The sequence below is a fragment of the Sorex araneus genome, chromosome 4 (genome assembly GCF_027595985.1).
Source record: "Sorex araneus isolate mSorAra2 chromosome 4, mSorAra2.pri, whole genome shotgun sequence".
Lineage (NCBI taxonomy): Eukaryota > Metazoa > Chordata > Mammalia > Eulipotyphla > Soricidae > Sorex > Sorex araneus.
The window spans coordinates 113,931,642-113,955,858 of record NC_073305.1 but is presented as its reverse complement, the minus strand read 5'-3'; the positions used below and the strand labels follow the sequence as shown (position 1 = coordinate 113,955,858).

Sequence of the window (24,217 nt, the reverse complement as noted above, 5' to 3'; positions counted from 1 at the left end):
GGGTTGAGCCAGAGTCAACCATGTGCAAGGCAAACTCCCTACCCACTGCTTGCCTCAAGAAAACAGATTTTCATTAAAGTACATTTTGTTGATGACTCAATACAATTAAAATGCAGGATCGTGTTAAAAGCATGTTTTAAAAGTATACAATTCTCTTTAGTACTCTTAAGTCTCAATTAAAAACATTTAAACAGAAATAGGAGACCCAATCAGTTGGATCAATGAATGGACCAATGAGACCATCATTTGTAAACAACTGACATAGCTGCACTGGCATACAAACTGCTAGTTTTTAGCACTGCCTAAATAAATGCCATGTTAGATTAGTACTTTCTTGTTTGTTCCTTAGCTCCAAACCAGTAGAATGTACCTATAAAGTAACATTTAAAAGTTTTCACTATCATTTAAATCTGGAAAATTTCCACTTTTAAGAGTGAATGTTTTCTATAGAGCAGAACTTCCCAGTACACTGATTAAAGAGGGATTCATTCCGGAAGGAGCTGGCTTTAGAAAATTTTAAGAATTCACCAATCTCTTGGTGTATTAATACAATCAACATTTTGGAAAAACCTACCCCACGGTTCAACTTTGTAACATCTCTTATATCTGCAAATTTCTTTCTCAGGTTTATTTAATATTTTCTTCTGGCTTCCATCATTCCCCCCACCCCCGCATTATTTCCAGTCTGTTTTAACCTCCAATATATCCAGCCCGTCTCTCTACACCATACCAATTAATTTTCTACAAATGATACCTGATATGCTTAAGCAAACTGCAGCGACAGGAGAAAAAAACCAACCACCCAACCAGACCAAAACACTACCATGATTAAACCTGATCTACAAGAAGCTCCAGGATTTGGTCAGTTTCTTTTAGGTTCCAGCTTCCGCAGCTCCCTTTCTTTCCACGCGAACCACCAGCAATCCTGTGATTGCACTGTAATGTTCCTATCTCACACCCAAATTTCCCTTCTCCCTTATTGCCGTCTAAGGCCTAAAAACCAATCTTAAGTCCAGCTTCACTATGCTTTAATCACTGACTGTATTTCTGTACTTTAATCAAAACAGATACAGCAACTGTGTTGGTTCTCTCTCTGCCATGTTAAAATACAAACTCTCTAACCCTTTAAAGTAATAATTTATGCTCAATTAACAATACTGAAAATTTTCAGAAATAATACACTTCACTAACACAAAGATGTAACATGTTCTGATCTGGAATAATCCAACTATTGAAGTTTAGAAGAGGGAGAAATTCCATTTTTTAAATGATGAAATCTCAGCAAAATTTTGGCTGTGGGAAGGAAATATCTCAAGACAATAGATTGAGGAAAAGTATACCATGAAAAAATAAATACTTTATGATTATTTTTAATACTTAGGCATTACATTCCATATCAAATTTACCAACATGCTGTTCTATAAATTCATATTTACTTTATACCATTAGATTTTTCTGTTCCATGCTAAAAAGCCCATTTTCCCATAATTACTTTTAGCATACAGTACCTGGAATATTAAAAAATAACTCAATGTTGGCAAAGTCTTTCTCCTGATAGGTAAGAGAACAATTACAGAGATAGCTACTGTCAATTTCCTTAGGCTAATGAGGAAAAGAAAAGCTCCAATACACTAAAATTTTCGGTTAATAGTAGCTCATTACTACAATTAAGAGAAATAACCCTACTACTTACTGCACTATATAGGGCAGTTTTGCCAAATGTCTATCTTTAAGAGCGTGGTCAACTTCTAAGAAAACTGTACGGAAACATCCAGTTGTTAACAAAAATTTAATATTAAAAGGATTAAAGTTAATTTAGGAAAAAAACATGTATTAATTACCCATAGAACAACTTTTATTTTAATAAATAACAGTGGGCTTACCAGAGACTAAGGCTTATAATGTGAGTTTTACGCATATTGGTAAGTTTTATGCATACCGTAAGGTGAAACCAACTTTTCAAAATAACCCATTAAGCCCTAAAAAAACTGCACTTAAATAATAAAACTTAAAAAAGCATCTTCCAAAAGAAAATAATTCACTCCTTAACCATGCTTATTTATTCAGAGTACCAGCAATTTCAATTAATTTTAAGTGCTTCAATTTTTTTCCTGCAATTCTGATGTTGCACGGGGAATATACATATTTTCATATAATCACAATGTAGTCAATAGTTCAGATTAATATTATGAATGCAATTAGTTTATAACAACACAAAGGAAAAAAAAATCAATGTTACTATTAATGGCAAACAGAAACTAAATATTTAAAGGATGTTTTCTTTTGTTTCCATTATTGATTTTAGTTGAACTTTAAATGAAGGTCATAAAATTCTCCTGAAGTAACTTCTATCTCTGGCCATGACTCCATGGTATAAATATGGTGAATAAAGCTAAACTATGAGTTAACTGTATATTGAATAATCAAAATAAACCATTATTAACAACTAATACTGCTCTGGAAGACCATTCTAATGAAAAAGTATCATTAGATATGGTGAGAAAATACAGACAAATCTGTACAATCTAACATCTATAAACAGTAAAATCAAAACATCCGACTTCCTTATAGAAAGTGTTTTATCTATGTAGTTATAAATGTTAAGGACTCTTGCATTTTATAAACACAAGATGGGCTCACTTTGATGATACCAATTTTAAGATTTATAAAAATGTTTAAAAAAATCTTTCCACAAAAGTTTATACAGTTTAAAGCTATACACCAATCTATAAATTTCAGAAAATGGACAAAAAAAATAAAAACAAAAACAACAACCCCCCCAAACCTTTATAAGATCACATGTATAAAACAAGAAATGAAATGTGATTTTATTTAAGGCAATACTGGGCTACTTCACAAATCACCACCTCAATATTTACACTGCTCCACACTACTAGTTTCTATCACATTCACAAAGGATTTTTTTTTATAACAAATGTTTAAAATCTTCAATGTAATAAATTCATTATTCACATTTCCATTATATTTCATGGAATTATAGTAACTATTTCCAATCAGAAGCATTGAAAAAAAAACTATAGCTATAGGAAACTGCCAAAGAATCTGCTTTAATTTCACATGAATACCACCATAAAATCCTGGATGGTAAATTTACAAAGCAGAGCAAAATGCTGATATGTGTCTAACTTTGTGAAAATGCTGAGATCATCCTGTAAATGTTTTATGTAAAAATTGGTGAACTATAGCAGAGTTTCTATTTTAATTTAAAAAATTCTTAATTTAAAACAATAAGTTTTAAAAAGTTGATCACTTAGTTAAAAATTAAAGTTCCAAATATAAATGTGTCATTTAATAGTTTAGACTTACAGACTGCTGGTGGCAGTAAATGATTTACAATAATAAATATATACAAAAAAAGATTATCTACAAACAAAAAGTACTGGTATACATGAGCAGTGACCTGGTGAAACATCAATCACACAGATAATTCAGTTTAGTTCACAGAAAGGGCAACTGGTTGATAGAAACTGAGGTCTATCTATATACTATTTACAATAACTAAAGTATTGATTCTATTCCTCAGGTCCCATAGGGATTAAAAAAAGCTTTACATGACAACAAGTGTCATTTTTTTTTCTTTTTTGTATGTCTATCTAGGTTAGTTCATGTCAACAACAAAAAAAAGTTTCACAAATCTAGCATGCGTGATGGCTTCCAATTAAAAATTAAATTGTAAAAGATGTATTTATAATACATTACTTATCAGTACTGCCCTCTCCCTGTGGTTTTACCCATACTGATTTCTTTCATAACAGATACATCTGGATTATATGAACGTACTTCAAGTTTTTTCAGACTGACAGTAGGTCTCATTTCCTGAAGTTGCTTTAAGACAAGCTCAGTGCAATCTTTAAGAGTCTTGTCTATGACAATTTTTACATTATTACTGCACTGAAGCTGTGATGGATTCGCAAACTGTACAAAGATTTCACTTTCTTTACAACATACATGATTTCCAATAGTCATACCAGTCTTGTCAATATTTTTTCTTGAGTTTGAATGGGACCCTTTTTTATTTCCACTATTTGTGTGGTCTTTATCAGTATTTTTCTTCTGCTTCACTGCAGACTCCTCAAGGAATTTCAGAAAAGATACTTCAAATCCCATTGGTTTAAATGAGCTCCAATCAAACGATGAAGGATGGTCCTCACTGGTTTGAATTGCAACAGCAGTTTCTTCTTCTTTATGTAAACTACTTGACGCAACTGTGGATGCTGGTTCAGATTTTTCAACTTTCCTCCTTTTACTTTGGGAAACATTTTTTTCTTTATTAACTCTCTTCAAATTACCTGGTTTTTGCTTTTCTGACTGGCTGGAGACATTTTCCTGAAAATCACTGTTTACATTTGAAGGGGTACGAGTTTGAGTCTCAACATTTGTGTTGTCCTCATTTATTAATTTTGTAATAAATAATTCTGTTAGTTCATCCATTTCATCTTTCTCCTTTTTTTCAGTATCCTTCTGTGGAACTGCAGTTGTTGCTGAGTTATCACTGTTCTCAGATAAACATGTGTCAGAATTTTTCACATCACTCTTATCAACTTCTGGCTCAGAAGTTTCCTTTGCTTGTGAACTACAACACTGTTTGGAGACAATTAGAAGATTGCGGTGTTGTGCAGTAAATGCCTTAGATAATTTGTGGCATTTGTAATGTCTAATTATATTGCTTTCACTAGTAACAACTGATGTACACCCCTTTATCATACATGGATACTGGGTTACAAACCTGCTTGTACACTCAGATAAAGCATCATTTCTAGCCTTAATTGAATACACATGTTTTCCACGTTTCAGAGAATAAGGTTTATTTTCTTCAATCTGCACAATCTTTGCGTTCTTATTCTCTAAATTATTTCTTTTCTTTCGTTTGGTCTTAGGCATTTTGATTCCTTCCTTTCCAGACTTGTTGTACTTTGTCCCACGATATTTAGATTTTGTCTTTTCTTGGTTTGCTTTGCTTGATATATTTTCCTGGCCAGGTGTTAATCTTCTGGGCCGAATCAAATGAGCTTTATGTTTGTCATTATGCTTATTAAATATGTGTCGGAGGAGATTAGACCGTGTGGCATATATACGGTCACAGCCCTCACAATCACACTTGTATATGCCATCTTCTTCTGTTTTATTTCCCTTTGCCCCGATCCCATGGTCTGCCTCAAGATGAATAACATAGTTCAAATATGTAGTAAATGAAGATTTGCACTCTACCTGATCACATGGAAATTTCCCAACATCCACAGAAGCAGTCATACTTTCAATTTCCTCAGGAGTCATTTCATGAAGTTTCATGTAGTGTTGTATTAGGCCAGTAATTGCTTGGAAAATCCTAGAACAGTCACTCACTTGACATCTAAATTCTTTCACAGTTTGTTTAGCTTCAATTTCTTCACTTTCTTTACCAGCTTCACTTTCCTCTTCAACTTCCGCAGAAAAGGCAGGTAGATCTGATTTGTGTACAGCCTGGTAATGTAGAATTAAATTTTGCTGTATTGTAAAGGCAGCAAAACAACCCTGGTGAACACATCGATAAGGTCTATAGGGGCTGTACCTTGTTGGACATTCAAGGGACTGGGAAACTGGCTTCTTGCGTTTTTTCTCCTCCTTTTCTTTTTTGTATCTCCTAATTTTCCGTCCTTTGGTCTGTATGTTTGTGAGAGAATTTGTATTACATTGTTCTGAAGTAACTGCAACTAGTTGTGAAGAACCTTCTGTTTTTTCAGGACTTTTTTTTTCTATAAGCTCCTTTGCTGGGACCACAGCTACATTACTGAGCACATTTTCCTTCATTGCTCCCAGTTCTAAAGGAGGCTGAAATTCCCTTTTATTTTCCTCTGTCATAGCTTGCTGTCTTTTTACTTGTGCAATTCGTGGGGTTGATAAATTTTCATTTTGAGATTTTCTTCCATAAGGTCTTTTTATTTTTAACTTTACCATTTCTTCAGTTGTAAAGTGATGTACCAATTGACAGTGTGCCCGAAGATTAGAATTTCTCGTAAATGTTTTTGTACATGTAGGCACTACACATTTAAATGGAGCAAATTTCAATTGATTTTTCTTAATTTCAAGAATCATCTCTGGCGTATACTGATGAATTTTACCATAGTGTTTAAATAGTGCATCTTTTGTCATAGCACTGTAATTACAGCCTTGATTTTGACACACAAAAGGTTTATTAACTCTTTCATTACACTGAACATTGTTTATCATCTCGGAAACTGGCTGAACAACAGTGACATTTGGAATTAATTTGGCAGGAGGGGGAGCAAGTGTCACTGATGTATTTACCAGCACACATTGGGATGCTGGAGTGGAAAGGTCATTTTCTAATTTTAATCTCTGTAAGCCTTCTAAAATTTCTTGTATTTGATCCTCTTTAGGTACTGTTTCCGGCTGAGAACTGTTACTTTTTGTTGGCAAGACACCCATGAAGGAAGAAAACTGAGAAGAATCAGGTAATTTGTTATTTTGTACAGGGTTAACTGAAGGAAGCTGAACATTATAATTTATCTGAGTGTTCTGTGATGTTTGACCAATACCCTGAGATCCACTTTTAACCTCAAGTATTTGAGAATTCATAGCATTTTTAATAATTTCAAGAGTCTTTTCAAAGTTTTGCATAACATTATCTTCAGAAATCTGCAAGTCAGAATTTGTTGAAGTTGTACATGAATTCAAAGTCATCATTTGGGAATCACCATTTTCAGCTTTTAATGTTAAAGAAGGAGCTAACACTGTATGGGAATCGACACCAGTTTTAAAGTTCTCTTTTACATCAGTCACAAACAACTGATTGTCAACATTATTCAATTTCTGTGTTAGGTTTTCCACCAGACCCTGAGATTCACAATTTGGAAGTACATTTGAATGAAGGTTAGTAGTTGGTATCTCAATACTCTTTGTTATGAGTCCCATTGCTGTTAAGTCACTTGTTACCACGTTTTGGGAAGCACTGGGTGCAATTAGTGGAGGGGCAACTTTCTTTCTTCTCTTAGAAGCACTGTTTCCTTTTTTATTTAAATGACTGGCCCTTGTATTCTGAGGACCACTTATAACTGAGACACGGGAACTATTATTTGTAAAATTTTGTGCTGGCCCGCTAGAATTAGGGAATGAATTAGAACACAAACCATTTTCAACAGTCTTCAATAGCATGTTATTTGCTGGAAAAACAGGCAAACTGCCGCACTCCTCGCTGGAGGAAGCTTTAGAGGTTGGTGTCCGACTCTGGTGTGGGAGCAGGGAATTTGAGTGGCACACAGTCTGCACGAGGGGTAGCACAGCTGGATTTGGCATGACTGGTGCACTTACTTGTGCTGCATCTGAAACACAAGTACCTGTTGGAACATGAGAAAGCATTTCTGCACCCTCAAATGTACTGGGGATACCAGCAGTTTCCAAAGCCTGTTTAATAATTTCACTTCCTTCTTGACTAACACTTGTACTGAAGTTAGTCACACCTGTCCGAGGAAATGTATTTGGTAAAAATGTAGAGCGATTTTCAGCAGCAAGAAGTTGAAGAAACGACGGGTCTTTAAAACATGTTTCTGGATTAAAGGTAGATTGTTGTGGCTGCTGCAAATTTACTGTATTAGTGGAGAGAATCATGCTGGCAAGAAGAGAGGGTTGCCCATTATTCTGTAGAAGTTCTTGTGCAATTTCTGTTCCATCCAGTGGTTTACAGTAAGATCGCTTAGACAAGTGTCCACCCAGAGACCTGGGATTAGTAAAAGCCCTGTAACACCTGCTACATATAAATTTCCCATCTCTGATAATTGCAGGCCATTTAGCCCTTTTGTTGTGCTTGGGTTTTCTTTCTTTACCATTTGGGCCCCGTCCACGCTCCTTCTTAACTTTTTCAGGTGCAGACTGCTGGGCACCTGTGCTATTAAAATCATTTGCAACATTCACTTGGGAAGGAAAAACTGTATTTTCACCATTACCCCCTTTCAGGAAGGAGGAATTAGTATTTCCCTCAATCTGTGAGGAAAAATGATTGGTACTATTTTCCAGTTGGGAAAAAACAGAGTTAGTCCCATTATCAGCTGGTGAAGGGAAGAGAGACATGGAACTACTTTCTGCAGGTAAAGGAAGGAAAGGATCAGAGCCACTGTCAATATTCAAAGGCAAAACTGTTTTGGTTAGATCTTCCATTTGTGCTGGCAAGGTGGTATTAGATAAATTTTCCATCTGGGAACGTAACATACTACCCCCTTGTTCATTTTTGTCCTGAGAAGGTATATTTGGATTAATGACACTTTCTACTGAGGGCAACAGTGGGGTGGGCACACTTGCTAAATGAGCTGGGAAAATGGAAGGGGCAATATGCTGCAATTGATTTGAACATGTAGGATTCCCACTGGCTTTGGTTTGCGGTGTAAAAAATGCATTGTTAGAACTGCTCACCTGTGACGGCAAAAAATAAACAAATTTCCCATTATTTGGTGCATTTAAGTTGTTAGATTTCTGACCTTTTTTACCTTTGCGCTGCATTTTAAATGCAGCATATTGGTCAGGATGTGCTGTCTTCATGTGTTTCCCAATACTTTGTGAAGAATTATATGTTCGAGTACAACCCTCAACCTGGCAACTGAATTTCTGAACTGGCGCTTTTGGAGGCACTGATGGAGTTCCCAAGGTTGGGTTGGGTTGTGGAGGAACAAAAGCAATACTTTCTAAAGTCTTAAGAGGTAAATTATAAAGACCGGATGGTGTTTTAACATTACCTCCACATTCAAACTTAGAAGCTGGTAAATTTTGAAACCCAGCTTGATTTTGCACAGAAAAGGTCACCATGTTGTTCCCTTGTCTTTCCAAATTTTGTGAGGCAAGGTCACCTATTTTGAGTGTTTCTGAATTTACTAAAGAGTTCTGAGGAATCTGGGTTTCATTAAAGCAATCTTGTTCTTTCCTCTCTTGCAAACCTGGATGACACAAATCATTACAAGTATTTTCAACTGGAGGATGTAAGTTTGTTACCAATGATTCACCAGAATCTTCCACAGTTGAGCCTTCTTGTTTTCCAAAGTTGTCCTCAATCCCCTGATTGAGTGACACCTTAATGGACACAGCAACTTCACTGGCCTGAAGGAGAGGAGTAGCAACAGGATTTTCTAAGCCATTTGACAAAGGTCCATCAGACTGGCTAAATTCAGAAGCAGAAATTTGGTCTGGTTTGGTTATAGCTGATTCTGCCTTGCTTTTGCAAGAATTACTACTATCTGCAGGTACGGCATTTTGAATATTATTTTCTAAAGCCAGCATGGATGTCTCTCTTTCTTTCTCAGTGTTCCCTTCTGTGCTCTGATTCACTTTAGAAGGCTGCAGAGGATCTCCAGATGGATTAAGTTGGTTTTCAGGAGGCAGCACTTTCTCAGGATTACTGTGATCTTCCAGATGTTTTTCTAGTTCACTCTGAGACCGATAAACTTTACCACAACCCGTGAACTTACAAGTGTAGGTATTATAATGTTGTGCTTCATGATCATATAGTAAATAAGCTTCTGAAAAAATTCTACCACATTTAGGAAACATACACTTTGCTCTAAAGACTTGGTGTTCCTTTCGGTGTGTTAAGAGCTCTGCATAACTATTAAAACCGGCTTTACATTTCATCTGTATACAGATATATGGTTTACTGCCACAGTGCATTTGCAAATGATCATTGAGATGAGTGACACTTACAAAATGCCTTCTACAGTACTGGCAAATAACTTTCTTGCTTTGCATCTCAAGAAAGCGCTTGGCATCTTCATTATCCTTATGCGCCTTTACATGAGCAATTAAATTTTTAAAGTACTTAAAGCCCTTTTTACAAAAAGATACAGGGCAATTAAATTCATTAACAGGTACTGGTTTCTGCACTGGGATTACTTCTGGTTCATAAGATTTATCTTTGTCATCATTCTCATCATCTGAACCATCATTGTCATTAAATACTATGAAGTCTGTTGAATAGAGACTATTCTTTTTAATAGGCCGCTGCTCTTGTTTGGCCACAGTATTAGTTTTCTGATTCTCATTTGTAGTTGTGATCTTAGGAGGTCTTCCCAATCTTCTTAATGGTTTCATAGCCGCTAGTCTCTCTTTACTAGATTGTTTAACATGCAATGTGACATGAGGAACAAAAGTTTCTTTAGAATTAAAGTTCTTTGCACAAATAGGACAACTGTAAATCCCATCTTTGTAATGTTTTTGAGCATGTCGCACTATTCTATGACCAAGGAATTCTTTGTCACATAGTACACAATACTGCATGTAGGCCTGCCAATTTCTAAACCTAGCAGAAATAAATCCTCTCTCTCTTAATTGTTTGATTTCTTTCTTCTTTTGCTTTTCATCACAAATGTCTTTCAGGAGGCCGGAATTAACACCAATTTCACCAGAAAGTCCATTTACTGAAGTTTCTTTAATCTCTTCCTGGTAGTCTACTCCTTTCTCATAAACTTCACTGTCATTTAGTTCATCTATTGAAGACACAATGGAAGCTTCTTCCCCCATCAACGCAAGACATTGTCTTTTTAAGGTTTTCCAGTCCCAGAATTCTGGATCAAAGGGCCACTGAGTTTTCAACACAAGTAAGAGCTCACAGCGTAGAGAATTTGGTATTGGAAGATTCTCTTCATCATATTTCTGGTCTGGCTGATTATATAACATTTCCACAGCATAGTACGCATCTACTGTAGGCTCAATAAGAAATTCACTTAGTTGACAAGCACGCTTAACTTCCAGATCATCAGGCAACAAGCATGAAATGGTCTTGCAAATGGATATTTTGACTTCAGTATTTTCTGTAGATTCCAAGCGAAGCGCTTTAACACACAGTTCTATACAGGTGGCAAGTCCAGCCCCTTCAGTCTGTGAAAAAGAAAATAGGAAATTTAAATCTATACTAATAAAACATTTTTAACTTAGTAACATTTAAGAGATTTACTTAGCATAAGGGCTAGAGCAATAGCACAGCCGTAGGACGTTCGCCTTGCTCCACCCCTCTCGGAGAGCCTGGCAAGCTACCAAGAGTATCTCACCTGCATGGCAGAGCCTGGCAAGCTACCCGATGACAAAAACAGTAACAGCAAGTCTCACAATGGAGACGTTACTGGTGCCCGCTCGAGCAAATCGATGAGCAATGGGATGACAGTGATAGTGACTTAGCACAAAACAGGTGCTGCTCTCTGTGTGTGTATGTATGTAAGTAAGTAAAATACACTGATACTGGTGTTAAAGAGTTCAACTTGTATAGAATAGCGTAAAAGCATAAGCAATAGGAGCTACGGCCTGAGGGGAAAAAGAATCTAAAGGCCAGGCAAACTTGTTAGCTCTTTACTTCTCCAACCTTTCATATCTAATTTATTAACAAAAATCAAAACAGCACTAAAACTTCATAAAATTGCTGTGAACATGAATGGATATCGTCTACCTAGAGTGCCCGGAGGGGAAGGAGCCAAAAAGATTCCTCTGTGGGATGAAAACATACCTTGCATGTAGGAAGCCCAGGTTTAATTCCTGGCACCTCATAGAACATTGGGCACCAGATGTAACCCCAAAATAAAAACAAATTAAAAATAAATTTGAAAACAGCAGAAACAAAGTAACTGGTATAATTTAGTATATCTGGCATACACTGAGTGATCAAGAGATGCCATTATTTTTATCATAAATCTCAATTCCAAAGTTTGTATCTGTAATCTTTGTGAAACAAAATTCTCTTAACCTGGTCAATTAAAAATGTCTCCATGTTCCATAATTTATTAATAATAAAAGATTTTCACTATTTACAAAGTTATTTGATCTTTAACAAGGCAGAATCTAGTTCTATCATATGCTCGAATGGTATCTCCCATTCTTAACGCTGGAACAGCATAACATAACAGCGTAATTAAGAGATATCAATAAATCAAACTATCATATTTTACATTCTTTTGAGCCTTCATTACTTTATATATATAATTTCAAATTTAGTTTATAGGCTACTAGTCAGAACATAAACTGAGATATGTCACATTACAAAATATAAAAGCTCTATAGTCAGTATGTTTTGAGAATTGAGTTTGACTCACAATTACACTGGTCTTTGGGCTGAAAACTCTGGTGACCACGAAGGGGGGTGGGCAGAGTCCCTGCCCTGCTGAAGTCCCAAGAGCTGCACACCCACCCCGCACTCCCTGACATACCAATGGTCCAACTCCACTGCCTCATGTCTAATAGCTGACGAGATGCCAAGCCAACAAAAATTCCAGGTACACCTGTGGGCTGAGAAATCTGGGGTCTTTTTGGAGTGGGGGCAGGCAACTTCCCCCCACTCTCTATACTGTCCCAGCAGTCATACTTGCATCCCACCGCTATGTAAACAACAGCCCAGTTTCACAGCTCCACCACAAACCTTGGAATAGATGTAAGCAAAGCCCAGCCAAGCCACTGAAACTCCAGTCCAGTTCTACATATCATGGAGTGCGCTGTGGTGGTGGTGATGCACAATACCACCAAATTCTACAATACTGACAGCACATCAAATTAGATGGGAAGGAGCATAAAAGACCACTAAGCTCAATAAAAAAAAAAAGTAACAAAATAAAATAAAAACAGTAATATAGAAGGCCCAATTAGTGACAAAAAGCTCAGTAAATTCTTCGACAATGACTTTAACGAACCCACTGTGAGAAAGGAATGTTTGGGAACTGAAGGGAGAGGGGGTGTGTTTGTTTTTAGAGGCACACCCAGCACTTCTAGGGATCAAACCCAGGTCTCTGGTGTGCAAGGTCAGTGCAGTAATCTCTGAGTTCTCTCCTTGGCCCAAAGGAATTGTGTTTTTAATGTGTGAACTCTGCTCCTGCCAGGTAGACAGTGTGTAAACTGAGTTATACTGCAGAATACCTAACTGGTATTCTAGTTAGTATCGAAGAATGACTTGACGTGAAATCCCCACATACTTAGTTACCAGAAGTATTTATTGAGTAGTACACAAAAAATAAATTTTACTTTATCCAACTTTTATCTATTTTCTACCCCCCTGCTCTGTCCTGCAATCGCTGCTGGAGAGACAAAACAGAAAAGTGGGTCAGACAGCCAACTTATTTTACTCATTTAGCACCTACTTTTTATCAAGTGCTGTGATGAGCAACATTCCACTACAAAAGAAAGATCCAATTAAAAAAAAATATATATATATATATAGCGCAGGTAGGGCATTTGCCTTGGATGCAGCGGACCTGGGTTCAATTACCAGCATCCCATATGGTCCCCACCAAGCAGTGCCGGAAGTGATTCCTGAGTGCATGAATCAGGAGTAATCTCTGTGCATTGTGACCCAAAAAGCAGAAAAAATAAATAAGAGGCAAAAAATAAATTGAAAAAATAAAATAAGAGGCAAAAAAAATAAAATAAGAGGCAAAAAATAAATTGAAAAAATAAATCCTTTTATTGTATTTATGGGTTAGAATGATAGCACAGCGGGTAGGGAGTTTGCCTTGCACATGACAGACCTGGGTTCGATTCCTCCGTCCCTCTCAGAGAGCCCGGCAAGCTACCCATGGCGTATTCAATATGCCAAAAACAGTAACAGGTCTCACAACAGAGACGTTACTAGTGCCCACTCGAGCAAATCGATGAACAATGGGACGACAGCACTACATAGTATAAGATTAATATCCATAGCCAGGGAAAACAGGGACTAGAAGGACTGGTACGAATCAACTATAAATGTGTGTGGGACATAGTATAGTGTAGGTAAGACAGAGTCGGGGCCAGGATAACAGTAACAGCTGGAAATGATCACTGGACAGCTGGACAAGAACTGAGTATCAAAAGTAAGTAATGGAAAATACGCGATAATCTTTCAGTATCTTTTCTGCAAACCACAATGCCCAAAGAGAGGAGGGAAGGGAGGAAGAGGGGTAGGGGGGGACGGAGAGAGACAGGGGGAGAGAGAGTGGGAGGGAGTGTCTATAGAGGTAGGATGGGGGGGAGTGATGGGAGAGAAACTGGGGACATTGGTGCTGGGAAACACACTGGGGGAGGGATGGGTGTTGGAACACTGTATGACTGATGACTGAAACCTAATTACTAACAAACTTGTAAAGGTTCATCTCACAGTGGTTCAATTAATTAAACTGTTAAAAAAATAGAATGTAAAAAAAATAAAATAAGTGGGGCTACAGTTTTGTAATCTTTAAGATTCCAGGAAAAGTGAAGAGTAAATCTAAAAAGAGGCACCAAGCTATCTGTTCTATTTCTTTTATAGATCTGAGTTTAAGAAAAACAATTATTTTAAGTTAAAATGTGAGGAGCTGTTACTCCATGAAATCAAAGAGGACATGAGGAAATGGAAACATATACCCTGCTCGTGGATAGGGAGAATCAATGTTGTCAAAATGGCAATACTCCCTAAAGCATTATACAGATTCAATGCGATCCCTATAAATATACCCATGACACTCTTCAAAGAAATGGATCAAGCAATCCTAAAATTCATATGGAATAACAAACGTCCAAGGATAGCTAAAACAATTCTTGGGAAAAAGATGATGGGAGGCATCACCATCCCCAACCTCAAACTTTACTACAAAGCAGTAACAATTAAAACAGCATGGTACTGGAACAAAGGCAGAGCCGTAGACCAATGGAACAGGGTGGAATATCCCTACACACAACCCCAAATGTATGACCATCTAATCTTTGATAAGGGAGCAAGAGAAGTGAAGTGGAGCAAGGAAAGCCTCTTTACCAAATGGTGCTGGCACAACTGGACAACCACATGCAAAAAAATGGGTTTAGACCTTGACCTGACACCATGCACAAAAGTCAGATCAAAATGGATTAAAGACCTCAACATTAGACCACAAACCATAAGGTACATTGAAGACAAGGTCGGCGAAACCCTCCACGATATTGAAGATAAGGGTATCTTCAAAGGTGACACGGAACTAAGCAATCTAGTAAAAACAGAGATCAACAAATGGGACTACATTAAACTAAAAAGCTTCTGCACCGCAAGAGATACAGTGACCAGAATACAAAGACTATCCACAGAATGGGAAAGGATATTTACACAATACCCATCAGATAAGGGGTTGATATCAATGGTATATAAAGCACTGGTTGAGCTCTACAAGAAGAAAACATCCAACCCCATCAAAAAATGGGGCAAAGAAATGAACAGAAACTTTACCAAGGAAGAAATACGAATGGCCAAAAGGCACATGAAAAAGTGCTCTACATCACTAATCATCAGAGAGATGCAGATCAAAACAACCATGAGATACCACCTCACACCACATAGACTAGCACACATCCAAAAGAACAAAAGCAACCGCTGTTGGAGAGGATGTGGGGAGAAAGGGACCCTTCTTCACTGCTGGTGGGAATGCCGACTGGTTCAGCCCTTCTGGAAAACAATTTGGACGACTCTCAAAAAATTAGATATTGAATTCCCATTTGACCCAGCAATACCACTGCTGGGAATATATCCCAGAGAGGCAAAAAAGTACAATCGAAACAACATCTGCACATGTATGTTCATCGCAGCACTGTTTACAATAGCCAGAATCTGGAAAAAACCCGAATGCCCCAGAACGGATGACTGGTTGAGGAAACTTTGGTACATCTATACAATGGAATACTATGCAGCTGTTAGAAAAAAGGAGGTCAAGAATTTTGTAGTTAAGTGGATGGGCATGAAAAGTTTCATGCTGAGTGAAATGAGTCAGAAAGAGAGAGACAGACATAGAAAGATTGCACTCATCTATGGTATATAGAATAACAGAGTGGGAGACTAACACCCAAGAACTGTAGAAATAAGTACCAGGAGGTTGACTCCATGGCTTCGAGGCTGGCCTCACGTTCCGGGGAAAGGTCAACTCAGAGAAGCGATCACCAACTACATTGCAGTCGAAGGCCATGTGGGGGAAGGGAGTTGCGGGTTGAATGAGGGCTAGAGACTGAGCACAGCGGCCACTCAACACCTTTGTTGCAAACCACAACAGCTAATTAGAGAGAGAAAGCAGAAGGGAATGCCTTGCCACAGTGGCAGGGTGGGGTGGGGGGGAGATGGGATTGGGGAGGGTGGGAGGGACACTGGGTTTACGGGTGGTGGAGAATGGGCACTGGTGAAGGGATGGGTTCCCAAACTTTGTACGAGGGAAGTGTGAGCACAGAAGTGTATAAATCTGTAACTGTACCCTCACGGTGATTCTCTAATTAAAAATAAATAAATTTAAAAAAAAAAAAATGTGAGGAGCTGTTAAACAGTCTTCACCAACTTCTGGAGCTTTGACAAGGATAAAAGAAGTATAGGGTCATGGCCAGTACACCCAACTGTAACCTTGAAGTGAAATTTCACTGTGAATTAAAAAAGAAAAAAAAAAAGCTACACTGTAACTTGGTCACAACTAGGTACCTGTAAGGTCTCCTTCAGTCCTGAAAACAGTAATTCTATAATTCTTATTTTTAATTTGTATTTGATCAGATTTTAGAAATGAAAAACCATCATGTAATGATAAAGTTTTTAGAACAGAAAAATTACAATGTTTTATCTCGGTAAGTTTGTTCACTGGCCACAGAAACAAACTTCTCTCAGGTATTCATACTTTAACAGCATATTTTATTTTCTTTATGGCTGTGATCATAAAATCTCTAGGAAAAAAGCTACACAACACAACTGTATGCCACAGTGGAAATATCTATGAGATTCACTAGCCATATCAGGTAACTGAGCATCCAAAGGAGAGCTCTTCTCATCAAAATCTTTCATTCTACTTCAGAGCTACAAATGATTCAAGGATTGGCCACGTGCAAGGCAAACCGTCTTACCCATTGTGCTATCCCAGAGCAGTGCAGTTCTTGTACAAGTATTTACGTTCTCAAACAGGGACTTTGAGAGAGAATAAAGATGAGATACCTTTACCTCACCATCTTGATATATCTGATTAAGAAACAAAATCCAAGGCTGGAGAGTTAAGATGGAACAAGGAAGTAAGGTGCTTGCTTCAAAAGGGCTTCTGCGGGCTGGAGCGATAGCAGAAGGTAGGGTGTTTGCCTTGCACGCGGCCCACCCGGGTTCTATTCCCAGCATCCCATATGGTCCCCTGAGCACCGCCAGGGGTGATTCCTGAGTGCAGAGCCAGGAGTGACCCCTGTGCATCGCCGGGTGTGACGCCAAAAAAAAAAAAAGGGGGGGGGGGCTTCTACCCTACAATCCTTGTACCATATATGTCCCCTAAGCACCATTAAGTATTGCCCCCCCACATCCCCTAAAAAGAAATGAAATCCATAACAATCTATATTTAAAATTACACAATAATTGCCTAAGAAATTTACTAATTCCTTAAGTTTATTTTTTAGCTACAGCACAATAAAATGAAAAAGAAGACTGATATAGAGGGAAAAAATATGTTAAGTAAATAAGTAAAAATACAGTAAGAACGACCAACTACAGAATCAGTACTTTTAAGAGTATAGGCTAATGTTCTTTTTCATTTCCTTTCAAGACAATTACACATCAGTTAGAAAGTACCTTTTACGCTGCATAAACTTCTCAAAACTTGAATTCTGGCTTACTTAGTAAATAGAAATACATATGCAATCTATGCTCATTTCCCACCTTAGTGTAATTTACTATTTAACCTATTTTGTTAAGTACTTTCATTTAAGTTACTACACTATTTAAATTTTCTAAAAATTATTTTAACACTTTAAAATCAGTGTGGGCATTATGGTAGTATCTTTCTTGTGCTTTAATTCATTTTAAATCTTTAAATATTTATTTTGGACTGGAGCGATAGCACAGCAGGTAGGGCATTTGCCTTGCACGCAGCTGACCAGGGTTCCATTCCTCTGTCCCTCTCAGAGAGCCCGGCAAGCTACCAAGAGTATCCTGCCCACACACCAGAGCCTGGCAAGCTACCCGTGGCATATTTGATATGCCAAAAACAGTAACAAGTCTCACAATGGAGATGTTACTGGTGCCCGCTTGAGCAAATCGATGAACAATGGGACGACAGTGCCATACAGTGCTAAGTATTTATTTTAAAGATTTATTTATCCACAATAGTATTACTTAAAGTTTAAGACCATTCTTTTTACTTTACTGAAATCCATTCATGTAAGATTTTTTTTTCTTATTTCTATGTTCCCTTCTATCTTGGACATTTTATCCTATTGTTTTTGGATAACCCACCCAGTGATGCTCAGGATTTACTCCTGTCTCCATACTCAGAAATAACTCCTAGTGGTGCTCAGAAGACCATATGAGATGCCAGAGACTGAATCCAGGTCAGTTACATGCAAGGCAATACCCGCTGTATTAGTGCTATGACCCCTTATTATTTTTTTTTCCCCTCTACAATTCTTTCATGGCTGACAATCTCTTACTTTTGGAAATTCAATTACTTGGATATGCACAGGAATCCTTCCCTATAACCTATTTGAGTTATAAATGTTCTTAGTTTATTTTATCAATCATAGTACGTCATGGCGGTGGAGATGAAGATCTATACCTCATGAAGTTTTAAGCATCCAACTTGCAGGATAATTAACTTTCTATCCTCAGTCAACTATACTCTGTCCCAGTGAAGATATGGAAACTCTTCATTGTTGCAAGCATTAACATATCCCAACACTGCCAGCCTTGGAAAGGCCAGTATTCAGGTTTTTGCTTTTGGGTCACACCAAGTGGTAGTCAGTCTGCTTTTGGCTTTTATTTTTTTAATTGAAATTTTGTGTTGTAAAATACTATTACAATGGGTTCTTCTTATGCACATAATCCCAACACCACACCCAGGGCCAGTGTACCCACCAATCTTCTCCCATATTTTAGTTTTAAGATACCTCTTCATCCTGAACTTGGGATTCCCTAATATTCTTGCAATCTAAGCTGCTATACATTTAAAGAGATACTTTATTTTATTACATACTTTGGGCTATTTTGTAGAAAAAAATTTAGTTAATATAACCTGTCAGATTGCTAGCAATAAAGGCTATCTCTATTTCTATGTCCACATCTTAAATTTTTCAAGTGCCATGTTATCAAAACATTGTTGATAGCAAGAGTAAAAAGACAAAATACAAACAAATATTATGCATTAGGCTAAGAGCAAACCCCTGACTCTCTCCTCCTTGAAAGACTGGTAAGAAAATCAATGTTCAAAGCACTAAGAGAAATAAACAGGAATCACCAAGTGGTTCAAAAAAAGAAAGCCTTTCTAAATTTGTATGTTTTGTAATTTATGTATTTTAACTTAAGAAAAAAATCTTAATAATTCTTACCTCTGAATTAATAACTTTAATCAGGAAGAAAATGTGATAAACTGTCTTGGTTAATAGAGAAAGCTGACGACACCTTTCTAGGTAAACTTGTATAGATGGTTCTACTCTTTGCTGTAATTTACTCCAAAAGAGAGTGAGTTCCCTAAAAAAGAAAATTTTAAAAAATTTAATTTAAAAGCTGGAACAAAAATATTAACAATCATGAACTACACCACTCAAATCATTACATTTGAAACTAAACTGCTTTTAGATCTAATTCTAATGTTCAATAAGTTAGAATGAAAATAGATCTCAATTTTCTGGAGACTAAATAAATTCAGGATTTTTCATTATTCATATCTTTTTAAAACAAGGAGGCATTACCTTTTAGTAGGAAGACACCTGATGTTTAAATAAGTTATGTAACAACAATGTTGAATCACATGAATTTTATGTAATAAGTACAATACAAGTTTGTATATATAAAATGCATGACTGTCATAATGATTTAAAAAAAAACTTTAAATTTATATCTTCTAATGTAATTTTAAAGTCGACTAAATCAGGGATGACACAGAATCCAGAATAACACCGTATGTGCAATAGCAGAAAAATAAGAGGGGGTGGGGAATAAGTTAATATTTATTTCTAGTATAATTACAATTTTTAAATTTGCATTTATTTTTTTGGTTCTTGAGTCACACCTGGCAGTGCTCAGGCATCACTGCACGAGGGCTTGGGGATCATGTGGGGTACTGGGGATTGAACCCTGGTTGGCTGTGTGCAAGAGTGCCCTACCTGCTGTAATATCGCTTTGGCCCAAAATACAATTTTTTCAACTGAAAATAATTCTACTGTGTAAAGGAGATATTTGAAATGGGGAGACTGCATGCTTTGTATATACAGGACCCTCTCGTTCAGTCCCCAGCACCACCAGGAGAGGAACCTGAGTACTCTGCATGGAATAGTCCTTAGGCACTGCTGGGTATGACCCAAAAACAAAACAAAAGAAAGAAAATTCCACTGATGTGATGACTTTTTCCTCCCTTTTACTTATCATCTATTCCTCTTCTGTCCTCCAGGGTTAACTTCCACAAAACTTTCTTGCTTCACCAAGCAGTCTTCTCAACACAGGCCTTTTCAATCTGTATATACTCAATCTTTACTCCTAAAAAATCTGCCCTCTTCACTACCTTCCTGAGTAACTTGTTCATTAACTATACTTTAACCTATATATTGAGGACTTCAAAATCTGTCTCTCCAGCCGTGACCACTTTCTCCTCTCTAGTTCTTTAAAAGATTTCTCTCCACTTTGATCTCTTCTGAAACCTGAAACTTAATATATGAAAAAAATGATTAACACATTTCCAGTTCACCATCTAATTTAATGCATCACTTTTGCTAGTCCCATAGTCTCTGCTTAAAACTTTCCTCATAACTATTCACTGACATTTCTTTTACCCCCCTCCCATATCCATAAGGAAGCTTTAGTAACTTCCCAGCTGTACTGCTTCCTAATTAACTTTACTGTCTCAAACTATTTTGCCACGCCTCTCCTCCCCACTAAGTTTTCAACATTCAGCCCCTAGCATATTCTTCATTATTTATCTTACATGTGTCTTAATATAAAATTTCTACTCTTACCTTTATTACCATCATCACATAGAAAATCTACTGTCCTCAAAAAAACTTTTTTCCTGGCTGATCAAGAAAAGGTTTATTAAATTAGCAAATAGCATTTAAAAAAATTTAGATTCTGCAGGTATGAGAGAGAAGGGACCAGTATGACAATAATAGCTGCAAATGATCATGCTGGACAAGAACTGAGTGTTAAAAGTAGGTAAAGGGACATAGACGACAACCTTCTAATATTTGTATTGCAAACCACAATGCCCAAAAGGGAGAGAGGGAGAGAGGGGGAGGGAGGGAGGGGAGGGCAGGAGGGAGGGAGAGAGAAAGTGCCTGTCACAGAGGCAGACTGGGTGTGGGAGGGAAATTGGGGACAATGGTGCTGGGAAATGTACAATGGTGAAGGGATGGGTGTTGGAACACTATACGACTGAAACCTAATCATGAACAGTTTTGTAAAGGTCTATTTCACAAGTGATTCAATAAAATTTTTAAAATTTAAATTATATGATTTACAATACTCCTAATAATGTCTTTTCATGTACATAATCCCAACACTACACTCTTTACCTATGTATCCACCTTTTTCTCGCAAGGACCCCAGTACCCTTTCTCCTCAACCCCACCCCCTCCAACTCAGTTGTGTGAGTCAATTCTCCCAATGATAGTTATTTGTTATTACCCTGTGCATTATCTCTTCAGCCCTAATATCCTATTTTTTTGTTTTTTTGGTGGTTGTGGTAGAATTGGGTATAAGGGAATCTGGGTCATACCCAACACCTGGCAGTGCTCAGGGGACAATATGGGGGTCTCAGGGATTGAACCTGGCTAGGCTTAATGCAAGGCAAGCACCCTACTCACTGTACAACTGCTCAGTACATAATAAATATTCTTTATGTTACAAATCAAACTTCCCTTTTTGTTTTCATGCTGTCAAAGTAAGACACATAAGACTATCAATACTGTCGAGGAACCAAATTGTTGCTTTTAGCTAACACTAATTTTAAAACTACTGATCTTAAATTTTCTGAACTAAAGCTAACATTAACATCTGTTAGCTATACACTCCCAAAGGACTGTATATAACAAGCTCTGCTCAATAAAAAAATGTACCATAAAATGTGCACTAAAGAAGTTAGTGAAACATGAATTCTTATATCTGGAAAAAAAAATTGCTTTTTTAGATAAATACCAGTTAGGCAACTAAGAATATAATATGAAGAGAAACAAAACACATTCAATGTTAGATTGCTAATTGCTATATCACTGTATCACTGTCATTCCACTGTTCATCAATTTACTCGAGCAGGTGCCAGTAACGTCTTCATTCGTCCCAGCCCTGATATTTTAGCAGCCTCTCCTTACTCATTTTTTCCCGATGATTGGAGGCGCTTTTCAGGGTCAGGAAAAAGAGACCTGTTATTGTTACTATATTTGGCATATGGAATATGTCAGGGAGAGCTTGCCAGATTGTTAATAACTGAAAGAAATGTTTCATAGTGGCATTAGAAAAAAAGAAACTTACATCTTCCAACATTTAAATTACTAATCAATATTGGTACACTAGGAATTTGGTTGCTTCAAATACAAAAAGTTTAATTTGTAACATTAAGATCTTCATAATCAGTCTGCATATTTTTAACTTCTAAAAATAAGTGCTGCGCCTTTTGAAAACATTTTTAAAATTATCTAATTTTCACAACTAATCTTCATATGCTTAGTAATCTTCTCTATTTTTTAAAAAATTAACTCACCAAGCACAGTACATATCTCCTTGTTGAAGCTGCCGTGACAAAAATGCAGTACATAAGTCAAGAGCACTTTTTTCATCACCCTCTGATTCCAAGTTACAAATCATCTCTAGGGCATCCTTGCAGTCAACTTCTGAAATCTACAGAAAAAGAATAGTAATAAAATGATATTATACTAGTACATAATTATACTTTAAATTTTCATTACCTATCATACAGGTCATTTTCATCAGAAAAACTTAATGAACTCATTCAACCAAGTTATAATTTTTATTCCTGGGAAATACTGGGCTGCAGTTTCAAGAAATACTATTTTCATGGCCAGAGAACTGAATGTTTTAATAACTTTGCAACATCCAGTCAGTGGGTCCAGTGCAAGTGTCTTAAACCCTTTACTATACCTAATTTTTTTTTAACCTATATACATAGGGTCACAAAAAGATCACCTGGGCAAAAAAGGCATATAGTGGAAAAATTTTAAGAATTTCTAATAAGATAAACTTCTTCATTAAGGTACGTAAAGTATATCCACTCAATTTCCTTAAAATTAAAATGTGCTAACTTATGACAAAGATGTGCTATGTGAAAATGAACTTACATGATTCCTATAAGTTGTAAATCAAAAATGTAATGTACAGCATAAAATCACAAATCACTGCAAAACTGAAAAACAAGTTATTAACTGTCAAATGGCAAAAAGAACTAAAGAACATAGGACCTATGTACCACTGAGGTACGTATGTGCACTCTTTGTTGGTATTCTTATCAAAAGAGTGAATATATTTTGGAGGCAGGGGGCAGGGGGAGGAAGAAAGGGATGCAAGAAAAAAAGAGAGGCATGTGTGTAAATGAATTGTCTAAATGGTCTATGATAACAACCTTGAGATGAATTTTTCATAATGAGGTTCAATGGTAACAGACATAGAGGTCTTATTTAACAGATTAAATTGGGCTTGAAAATACTAAGAATAAATACTGAGGTTTCAGTGTTTAATAACAGTTGTTTCTTATTTTTGGGGGGAGGGTTGCTTTGGGCCACAACTAAGAGTGCTCAGGGAGTCATACGGTTTACCAGGGATCAAATACAGGCAAGCCGTGTGTCATCCTCTGTACCATCACTCTGGCCTCATAGTAATCATTTCTTAAAGAAAACATGAAATGCAATATTGCAACCTAGTCACAGAACACGACACTGCAGTGCTCTTTCCACCACTACTGTCTATCTCTAAAACTCTTGACCCTATAGGTAATACCACATTAGCTTATACCAAATAACTGAAAAAATGTCTACTTGTCGGGACCAGAGTACAGCAGGTAGAACATTTGTCTTGCAAACAGCTGGCCTGGATTCAATTCTCAGCAAACCATATGGTCCCCTGAGCACTCTTGGGCGTGCTCTCAAACCAACTATATATATTTATATATAAAAGTCTCCTGTCTACGAGCCAGGCTGTCTTCACTGGGGTCCCCTCGGAGGAGGGCGGGTTGAGTTTCCCTCCAAAGCAGAGCCCAGGCAGTGGAAAACCTCCAGAACCCAGCCCCAGCCATACTCAAGGCCACTCTCCAAGTGCTCGGCGAAG

At 37.1% G+C, this 24,217-nt stretch overlaps 1 protein-coding gene across 6 annotated transcripts in view; it reads right to left on the bottom strand.

Moving 5' to 3' along the window:
* Positions 1–1,339: 1,339 nt before the first annotated feature.
* The window catches only part of ZNF292 (zinc finger protein 292), an 89,230-nt gene continuing 66,352 nt past the window's right edge, over positions 1,340–24,217 (bottom strand). For all 6 annotated transcript variants that reach the window (XM_004605650.2, XM_055135153.1, XM_055135156.1 and 3 more), the window contains 3 exons: positions 22,641–22,777; positions 19,279–19,420; positions 1,340–10,875 (listed from right to left, as the gene is read on the bottom strand). In XM_004605650.2, the coding sequence (XP_004605707.2) occupies positions 3,724–10,875; positions 19,279–19,420; positions 22,641–22,777 (7,431 nt within the window). In that variant the 3' untranslated portion in view covers positions 1,340–3,723. The remainder of the gene's footprint in view (positions 10,876–19,278; positions 19,421–22,640; positions 22,778–24,217) is intronic.